A 10,690-nucleotide genomic window follows, 5' to 3' on the forward strand; every position below is an offset into this window, starting at 1 on the left:
ATTTCCCCAGACACTGGGAGACAGGCACACAACAGTCTCACACTGAAAATGTGAGGAGAACTAGTGGCTGAAGTCAGTGAAATCTATTCTGCTCTCAGTCACATCAGAGAAAATCAGAAAGAAAGGACTCCACAGGAGTCAGTACAGAGTTACACTGATGTAAAAACAGGAATGAAGACATAATTAAGACCAGTCAAACTCAAATCATGCTCTAGAGATTTGCCTGTTTGAAGGATCAACATATCCTTAACCCAAATTATTTGATTGATTATACATTCTCAAGTGAAATTTTGATGAGGTTGGTTCAGAGGGACTCTTACTCAGCTAGGGATATGTCAATCTGAATTCCCAAAATACAGGAAAACAGTCAATACGCCTCATTATTTATGAGGTTATTAGTAACATCTTAAATCCCGAAAAGAAAACTTACTGGAGCACTTGTACATTGGAAGATGCAGCAAAAACATTAATCAACACTCATATCACTTCTGCAAGGTGGAAAACAGTTTTATCTCTGCTTTGCTAACCAAGGAATTCATACAGGAAGTTGCAGTGACCTGAGACAGTCGACCAAAGTGGTGAAAGACATATGGTTAGAGTCCAAGGTTGCCTTCCACAATGCAGCACATCTCACCCAGACCACTGAGTCCAGGGTCCAAGCCTCTTCTTGTTTGCATCATTTACAAATTTTGTTTCTTTCAGCAGATTTTGAACTCCCAATTTACATGGATAGGAAGAGGGAATTCAACTCCATATACATGGCTTCAATGTTTTACCTATCCACCTCTGACACCAGCCCCAAAACAGTCTCAATTGCTCTGCAAGGTGGGAAAAATGACCCTTCTCTATGTTAATAAAATATTAACATTCTCTCACTATGAGTAATAACACTCCTCTGAGCCAGCCTCGTGCTACAGGGAATCTTCATCTGTATCGATGTCACTGCTTGGTTTGTTCAATCTCTCAAATTCTTCTCCATCCTACAGGAACCAGAAGCAGAAGAGAATAACATGAGCAAAAGTTATCTTGTTATTAATACCAAAAAAAAAAAAAAGACAAAAAAGAGTAAAGTTTATTTTGAAGGCATCCCTTATACAAAATCAAGACCCTGTAATTTCAATCTCTTACCAGTCTGTTATGATATTGCTCTAGGATATACAAGTTCATAAAAAACATCCCCGGTATCTTTAACACTTTTTACCAGCTCACTCCCTAAAACAGCTTGTAGCCCATTCCTTCATCAGGAAGCCTGCTCACATAGTGCTATTTGTTTTACCACAGCTGCTCAATTTTAAGTGCTAAAATAGATAACTCCTGGTATACCAAAAATAGGTAACTTTGTGTTATCTACTCTTTGTTAAACAACAGCCTAAAAAGGCAGCACTTGGAATCTGTGGAAAACATCTCTTCCAAGTCTAATGTTTCTTAGAATTAAATAGAGACAGCACGCTCTGCTGGTTGCAACGTGTGTTACAGAGCACATCTGTACACGCAGACTAAAAGTACACAGACATTAACCCTTCTCCCTCAGCCTAACTGCTCAGCTCAATTAAATGACGGATCTAAGAGCAAGCCCTTCCTGCCTTGTTCTAGTTAAGTAGATTACTGTTCAAATTAGGACAAAAACCACTAACGGGCCTGGAGGAAATGTTTCGTAAGAAAAAAATGTGTTAAAACTCTGTATTTAAACATCACCTTTTTGTCTTCAGGTATCTTTGGCCATTAAGACAGAAAGAATCTTAACATCAAATATACTAACTTCTTCATGATATCGGCTCAGCTACACAGATTTATCAGTTTTACTTGAGCACAATTATTTCCCAGGCATTAATTCCAATGTCTGAATGCTCAGGGCCAGGAAAATATTTTGGTTATAAAGGTTTCAAGAGAGGATTTGTACAAAGCTGAAGTTGCTCACAGGACTGTCTATAGTCACAGTAGGAAAACAATGCTTAACTAAGCTTCATGAACTGTAAAAGTAGAATATGCAAAGCAATACCCAATCAATTTAAAAGATTTTATGAAATACTGAGGAGTTTTGGTGTTTGAGTTGAAGGATGAGTCCGATCACACGCAAAATGAATCTTCCAAACATTCCATAGCATAAATGGAGATGAAACAAGAGAAACCAGAGGAGACAAGTACTGAAAAGCCTTACCCCACTTGACCTCTCCCATGCATCTCCTTTGACGAGTTTGCCCCTTTCCCGCAGAGTGGCATATTCCAGGCCTCTTGGTTTACTGGCATTATAGATGAATATGGAGAGAAGCACTACAGGAGCTTCCAAAAAGAACTCTAGAGAAGGCCTGAAGTCAAAGATGACGAAAGAGACGGTGGTGATGATGACAGTGGTGATCTGAGCAGTCATAACATGGAACATATTGTCTCGGAACTTCAAGATGAAGGCTACAGACAGCCCCAGGAAAGCTGTGACAAATATGAGAGCCAACGAGAAGATGTTGTGCCCATAAAAGAAGCCACAATTCCCTATCTGCCTCCGGTCCTTAGCCCGCAGCCCCAGCATAAGCCCATTGAACAGCACCCCAAAGGCATAGAGTTTGCTGTTCTGCATGAAGATGCTTTCAGCAAGCTGATCCCCTTCTTTCAAGATCTTTTCATTGTAGATGTTAGCCAGGGCAGAAATGAAACACTGCACTAGAATAAGCAGATGGCCCAAGCTGAGGCGGAGAGGTTTCAATGCTCCTGCCATGGTACTGGTGACATTCCACTGGAAGCTGGGAAGGAAACTTGGTGCTACGCAGTTGCCCTTTTCCAGGCATGCTTCCTCAGGTCCGGCATAAAGAAGGCAGTGGTTAGACGGACTAAAAAACATACTGTGATGGAATCCGTGTGCAGCCAAGCTTTGCTGATGGCCCCCAGTTCCTAGAGTCAGGGCAACGATGGACAGGAATAAAATCACCAGAGATGCCCATTGTACCCAAGAGAGTTTTCGCCTAGGAGCAGACAAAAAAAGCCACCAACTTTAGAAACACAGCAGAACAATTTAAATGACAGGAGAACAAGCTCTATAAAACACATAAAAGACATCATGCAACTTATAAGGATACAGAGACAGGCACAAAGAAAAATTGTGGCTTTTCAGAATTGGCACTAAAATGCCAAAACACAGCATACTTTCCTATGGCAAGGGAGCCCAGGGGCCGGGGGGGAGGGGGGCAGGCAATCACAGAAATATAAAATGGAGTATTCTGTAGAGATAATTTAAGGAAAGTCTTTCAAGATCAGGTTAGTTCTAGACACTGACTGCCTGACAAGTTAAAAGCAACTGCTGTCTCCATGGAAACACAGGTCTGATGGATAAAAAGAAATCACAGACATTCAAATAACTACGCTCCTTTCTTTGGTAAACTTTCACTTCATTCTACTTTTCCCCCATGATTTTGTGCCCTTTTCTAGTATTTTGTGATGGTAAATCATACAAACCTATGAACATAATTTGTAAGACTGTCAGAACTACTTATACTATTTTTTCACTCAAGTAAAGCCTGTTTATCTTGGGGAAAATCACAAATTTGGAAGATTAAGTAAACTGTGACATCACAAGAGACATAAAACTAAGCAACTGAGAAAAAGCATTTCCAGTCAGACTATCAGACACTTTTTTGGTATACTAACACCTGTAGAAAAGGATCTTTGCTCCATGTTCAAGACAAGTGACTTTTTGAGTAGACTGTGAAGTTAATACCCATTTCCCTGTCAGTCTTTGTGAATCTAAATCACACCATAAAGAGCACAAATCAGGTGGAATGGAACACATAGAACAGAGTCTGGCTTTTGTCACACGAATAATGAAGAGGGACATATAATCACTTTTAAAAACATACTATGCAGTTGATCAGAAACGCATCAGGGCTGGCACAATATTACTGAAGACACCTCTATCTTTCACTCTGCATATCTCATCCCCTCTTGTTAGATTACATTTACATTCAATTAAGAGTTCCAACAGACTGGAAAGAAGTACTGCTTACCATGAAATAAGAGATGTAATGTACAAATCAAAGTACTCAAACCTTAATTCTGACCATCCAACAACCATATAATCATGATTTCAGTTGTTTCCTATTACAATTGACCAAACGCATAGAGATAAGTAGGGACTTCTAACAATGTATTGTTTCCTACACCTTCAGATGTAGAAAACAGAGCCATCTCTCCAAGTCTCCAAGCCACAAAAAGAGAGAATTACTGTTCCCATCAGACAATGAGAGAATCTAGTTGAATTTCTTCATCAAGGCTAGGAAGATACAAAATTTTATTTACTTTAGTAAATACAACTTACTTTAGCACTATCCTGAAAAGAAGAGCTGTTGTTATAATGACAAAATTTGAGAAGAGTACAGCCATTGCCTAGAAAGAGAAGAAGGGGAACAAAGTTATACTCCAGACATAGCATGGACATCAAAAGCACACTGACTTAAAGTGTTCACCTTTCTGCAAGATGCCAGAGTGAAAAGCATCACCCTGGTACTGAACTTTCTTCTTCACTGAAGTGGTAGAATAACACACCCCTAAAATGACATTCACATCCCATTTCAAAATCTCAAGCAAACGACAGAGCCTAAGTTCCACTGGAAACAGTGGAAAGCTGTACTAAAGCAAAGATGTGAGGAAATCAATCCAGCAGAAAACTTACTTAAAAAAAAATAAAATGGTTTAGTATTCTGTTAGATCAGTTCCCCAACCAGGCTGACCAGTCAGCTGCAAAAACAGCTGTGAAGACTGACACAAGACATCTGCCTAAGAAACCACAGCTTAATTTTCCGCTTTGCAAGACTACAACTCAATAAATATTCATGTTAGGTGAACACTGTGGAAGGAGAAAAATATTGAATAACAAGTGTATCTGGCAAAAAACCACTCCAGAAAAAAGAGGATTGATGCAAAATGTGTAAGTATTCCATGCATACTCTGGTTTTGCTTTCATAGAATCATATAATGGTTTAGGTTGGAAAGGACCTTGAAGATCATCGAGTTCCAACCCCCCTGCCATGGGCAGGGACACCTCCCACTAGACCAGGTTGCCCAAGGCCACGTCCAGCCTGGCCTTGAACACCTCCAGGGATGGGGCCTCAACAACCTCTCTGAGCAACCTGTTCCAGTGCCTTACTACCCTTAAAGTGAAAAACTTCTTCCTAATGTTTAATCTAAACCTGTCCTCTTCCAGTTTATAGCCATTACCCCTCGTCCTCTCACTACATGCCCTAGTAAAAGGTTCTTCCCCAGCTCTCCTGTAGGCCCCCTTTAGGTACTGGAAGGCTGCAATAACGTCTCCCCAGAGCCTTCTCTTCTCCAGGCTGAACAGCCCCAACTCTCTCAGCCTCTCCTCACAGGAGAGATGCTCCAGCCCTCGGATCACCCTCGTGGCTCTCCTCTGGACACGCTCCAGGAGGTCCATGTCATTCTTATGTTGAGGACTCCAGAGCTGCATGCAGTACTCCAGGTGGGGTCTCACGAGAGTGGACAGTTTTTACAGTGAAAACCCCCATCCAACATTTATGGTACCATAATATGATCAAAATCTATAGCAGGATAGTTACAAGAAATTAATTTTAAGACGCTTTGTCCTCTGAGGTCTCAAGGGACCTCTGTCCTAGATGAGAAGGAATAAGAAAAAAATTTAACAAAAATCACCATGCCATTAACTTACATGTCAACAAAAATAAGTCTTATCGCTAGGAAATGTTAACCACTAAAGAGTATTCATATTTATAGCTGAAGCTTCAAGCAAAAAAAATCTCACCAAAGCAACTCTATACTCCAAGCGACTGATCACTCGGGTACTACTTATTCCCAAACCTACTCAGTTTTTAAAGTCACACGAAATGAAGTTCAGTCAGGTATGGCTGCCTTCTTTCAAGCAACTTCCTTCCAGCTTTTCCCTTTCACAGTCTTGTATGCCGTCAAGGTATTCTATCTTATAGGTATTTAGTTACCTCTTAATACTTGTTTACCATGATAATGTTACAATTTCACCTAACCGTCATAAAATATACCCAGTTAAAAGGTTTAAGAAGCTAAGAGTTCTAAAAAAGAGGAATCTTAGAGCACATGTTCTGAGTGGAGAGAGACAAGGTGTGTGGGGATATAAAATACAAAAGTTATGCTTATGCATTTTACAAAAGATGACCTTAACTGAGTGAAATCAAATTGCTTAAGAAAGCAATAGTGTTTATGTAACCTTCTAAACATCAGGCTTTGCTATTGCAAACATTAGAGCTGAATTTCCTTCCTAAAGTGAAAAAAAAAAACCCAACCACCGTTATTTTAAGATATCAGACCCTTAATTTTCATTAGCTTTTTCCAGACAGATCCTATTCTAGACTCTGGCCTGTCCCTGACAGAAATGTACACCCAGAAGGACAATATTTTAAAGAGAAATTGGGAAGGAGAAAGAACAGAAACATTTATACTTATTTTTAATGTCAAACAGGGCCAGCCACAGTATTTATAGCAAGCACTAACCATCTGTTTCCATCTAACTTCAAACATAGATTCTGAACCAAAAATTATCCTAGCAATAAAATAAAAGAAAGCACAAAAACTGTACTATTTCCAGAGCATATGTAGATTCATCCAAAAGGCTGAATGCAGCTAGAAGAAATTACCAATTTTCTTTTGTGCTTAAACAGAATGAATAAACAAACGCAAAAACTAAAGTCAAACAGCTTTCTTCTTTCCCTCCTCAGTTCCTATTACACTTACTCCCTTTGTGGGATTACATTTTCTCACTTTTATTTGGAGTCAGTGAGGAAAGAAAACAAGTAATCATGTGAAGTCACATACATAAAATGGTAGAAGCCGCACAGAAAAATGCAGCTCAAATACCAGCAAGACAAGCAAATACACTTAAAGAGAAATACAAAGTTGAAGAAACCAAAGGAGGGAAAGCACTGAAAACCTGCCTAGTACTTAGGCAATTCAGCCTATTTCTAAATCTCTTTGGATGGAGAAAATACACAGAGACTCTCCTCTACTGAGAGCTGTACAACACTGATCAGTGGGCAAGAGAATGGGAAGGTCTGGCTGGTCAGGTAACAGATCACTCTTTTACCTGAAAATCTTGCCTTGCCAGTGTAGTCCAAGCGCAACGTTACCTTCCAATGAGACATTGGAAGATACTTTACTCAGTATATGAATACTTACTGGCTGGAGGTAGGACAGTACGTAGAAGACAATCAAGTTATCCAAAAAGTAAAGAAAGGCAGGAATTGACCATTTCATGGAATTACAAAAATTCTTCCAGGAAAGACATTCAAAGGGATGATCCAAACAACCCTCTGAAAGGAAAAGAAAACAATAAGAAAGACATCTTTCTTGTTATCAAAAGCCATTCCCTTACTACAGAATAGGCACCACTGTTCTGTTTTCAGGAACACTGTTGGACTGAAAATACTAAGGCACCACAGCCCTCTGGCAACACAGAGGACAGATCCAGGGCAGAACACACAACTGGAGCAGCAATCGTGCGTCTACAGGCATTCACCTCCTTGCTTCAGCAGAGAAAACATTAAGGAACCTGTTACCCGCATCAGACTATTTGTCCACTGGGAGCAAAAATTCAATTATCAACCATTCTTTGAGGGACAAAAAGCACCCTGAAGTCCCCACACAACAATGACATAATTACTGGGTATGATTTTCTCATGATTACCAATCAAATCTAGAACTGAAACAATGACACAGACAGTTGATCTGTTCATATAGCACCCAAAGGGCAGCCAGTAATGTCAGAAATACAAAATAAACCAGAATTCAGTATCTTTGGCACACAGCACACTATCTGGGTAAAAACAGAACATATAGGAAGACAGAAAGGACAAGGCACAAAGAATGACATTTACTTAGACATTCAGGACACACACTTTAGTAGGAAGACTGTGATAAACCTTAGGCTACTCTAGAGCTGGTGACAGAAGTACTTTGTTGGCACAGATTTAACACTACAGAATGTTTTCTAATCCTCTTCTGAACCATTGACACATTGAGTTCTGAAAAACAGACATCCAGAAGAAAAAGGAGAAAAAAAAAGAAAGAAAAGCAGAAAACATGTAATCAACAGTAGCCAATGATGGCAAACACTGACTGAATATATTCAGCACAACTGTATATTAGTTACAACATATATTAGCTATGGCTGTTACACGGAGAAGTGGACAAAACCAGCAGTTTGATTTAACATTAGTCTCCAGTGCCTGACACCCTTTTCCAACCTAAATGTCTGTTTGCTACCATTCTGAAATGCTATATCCTCTCATCCTTTTTACATCATAAACAGAAAAGCCAAGAAACAAAAAAGAAAAACAGCCTGCAATGCCAAACCTAGTGAAGCCTGACATCGCTTCTTCTGAACAGCAGCCCCAAGATTTGTCTTCACAACAAAGCTACCTTGCATTATAACACTGATACGTTGCTTCTGACTCAAATACCACTACACAGACACAAAGCCTCCTCAGTGGAAGGTGGTGGTGCTTTGAAATGAAAGCAGTCAGGAGAATAGGACTTAAAGGCCAATCCTAGTGTTAGTGCAATTTATAAGCTTCCGTTCAGTCATAACTTCACAGGGAGTTGGCTCCAATTATCCTAGCATGATACTGTGTTAAAATTCTGAAAATGTTAGACTGTGTCTTCATTACACTAATTCAATTTACCTGTCCCCATTTCAGCACCACGCATGCTACTCAAGAAAACTTGAATTTACAGCACTAAGTAGAGTTATAAAAGTAAAATTCAGTTAAAGTTCTTCATGGAAGACACAATTCCAGTGAAACTTACTAGCATGACCTACTCCATACTACTACATGTGAATTGATCATTAAAAGGAAAAAAAAACAACAAAAAAAAGGGATTTGAAGTACAGCAAATCTTAGTCAATACATTTTAGTTATTTTAAACACAGGTACTTACCTTTTTTCTTAACCCATAGTGCCAATACCACACACAGGACCAGTTTTACTACTTCAGAACATATGTTCACTGTTGTAGGAAGGTAATCATATTTGTTATCTGTGGGATTCAGCAAATCATAGAGTACACTATCAGATTCTGTCTCCTGCTTTCATAATTAGACCAAGAAACTATTTTAACCCCTCCAGTTGGAATTTGAGCCACTTCCCATAAACACAAAAGGCTATGTCAGCACTTTCATTATAAATATTCCAATTTTTATGATATACAGCTTCCTGAACAGCCTCCTTTCTGGGTTGAAATCTTTCCTCATTTGCTCCCAGTTTACAGCAGAACTTTTTGGAAGAAGTCAAGAACATCACCATTTAAAAAAAAAAAAAAAAAGGAATGTTTTCCCCCAAACAGCAGTATGCTTTTTTTCCCCCTCACAATAAAATAGCTTCCAGAATGACACAACCTCCCTCTTTTAGGACTGTATCTTTTCTTTGTTAGTATATTTTGCTAATACTTGGCAAAAGGAGAAACAGTAATACTAGACAGTTATAGCAGCCCACTATGATACTACTTTTCTCCTAAGGCTGGTGCAAGACAAATATTTCAGTCAAGACATGTACCATCGATAGCACCTACAGAACAATTTAGTCTTTGAAAATCAGATACAAAATAATTCACCGCCTCATCTTTTGAGGGTGAATCTCCACATGGATCATACACCTTGCAACCCGAGTTATCACTTTATGTTAGACTGGTGACTATACAGAGATTTTCCAGTACAGAAATACATGTCACTATATAACAGAATGTTTATTCTAAGGACTGTGCACATGGAGAACCAGGCTTTTGGGTATCAGTTTTACCCCAAAAGTCAACTCTTTCTTGTTTGAAGCATATTATGTTTATTGCCCAACAGCACCTTCATTGGCAGAATACTTCATCAGGAGGATTCGACTTGAGCCCAATGCAATAAACACTCCTCCAAGCAAAAAGGTATAGATGGTTGTCTTGGAGCAAAACATAAACCGACTACAGCACTTGGTCTTCATTCTGCTGTCTTGCTGTCAATGCCCTTTGGATGACAAAATGAAAATACACTATAAATAGTACTTCTAGAAACTGGTTAAACAATGTGAAATGCGTGTATTTTACTGCTTTATGTTATTTTATACTAAGATGCTTACATCACAAGCCATGATCTCATTCCACAGTTATCTTTTTCTTTTTCATTAAAAAAAAAAAAGAGGAAGAGATGCTATAATGACCAGCAAAGGGGGATAAACAAAGTATACACATTGAATGAGAAGGTGGCACAAAGAGGCTAGTTTGTCAGAAGAGCACATCTATGGAATACTGATTAGCTAAAAGGATTAAATAAAATACATGCTTATTTTTCTTTAATATTTTTAGAAGTCTTCTTGTTCCTGATTCCAGCAAGGCAAAGTTTCACAGCTGTGGAGTGAGAGCAACATTGCAGAGATGTAAATGCCCCATCCCTGGAAGGATTCAAGGCTTTGAATGGGGCTTTGAGCAACCTGGTCTAGTGGGAGGTGTCCCTGCTCATGGCAGGGGGTTGGAATTCGATGATCTTCAAGGTCCCTTCCAACCTAAACCATTCTGTGATTCTCTGAGATGACCTCGCACTCACTCAGCACCGGCCTGTGCCCAGGAGGCAGGGGAGGAACAAGGATTCCTGGAGGCAGAGCCTGAACTTTACCCTATGTTCTCCGCCTCCACCGCTCCCGTTACTCGGCCGACCCGTTAACGG

General features: G+C 39.5%; 1 protein-coding gene across 1 annotated transcript; it reads right to left on the bottom strand.

The window, feature by feature from the left end:
* Window positions 1-865: 865 nt before the first annotated feature.
* SLC35A5 (solute carrier family 35, member A5) lies at window positions 866-9,971 on the bottom strand. The gene is made up of 6 exons (XM_009891610.1): window positions 9,842-9,971; window positions 8,929-9,027; window positions 7,168-7,301; window positions 4,304-4,371; window positions 2,159-2,954; window positions 866-980 (listed from the first exon to the last, which is right to left on the bottom strand). The coding sequence occupies exons 1-6, from the start codon at window positions 9,969-9,971 to the stop codon at window positions 912-914; spliced, it is 1,296 nt and encodes a 431-aa protein (XP_009889912.1). The 3' UTR covers window positions 866-911.
* Between the last annotated feature and the right edge of the window lie 719 nt (window positions 9,972-10,690).

The sequence above is a fragment of the Charadrius vociferus genome, unplaced genomic scaffold (genome assembly GCF_000708025.1).
Source record: "Charadrius vociferus isolate BGI_N301 unplaced genomic scaffold, ASM70802v2 scaffold329, whole genome shotgun sequence".
NCBI classification, from domain to species: Eukaryota; Metazoa; Chordata; class Aves; order Charadriiformes; family Charadriidae; genus Charadrius; species Charadrius vociferus.

Coding starts and splice junctions, on each gene's coding strand:
- SLC35A5 (XM_009891610.1), bottom strand. CDS start 9,971: ATGAAGACCAAGTGCTGTAGTCGGTTTATGTTTTGCTCCAAGACAACC. Junction 9,028..9,841: donor GAAGTATTCTGCCAATGAAG/GTGCTGTTGGGC, acceptor TGAATCCCACAG/ATAACAAATATGATTACCTT. Junction 2,955..4,303: donor CTTTTCAGGATAGTGCTAAA/GTAAGTTGTATT, acceptor GTCTGCTCCTAG/GCGAAAACTCTCTTGGGTAC.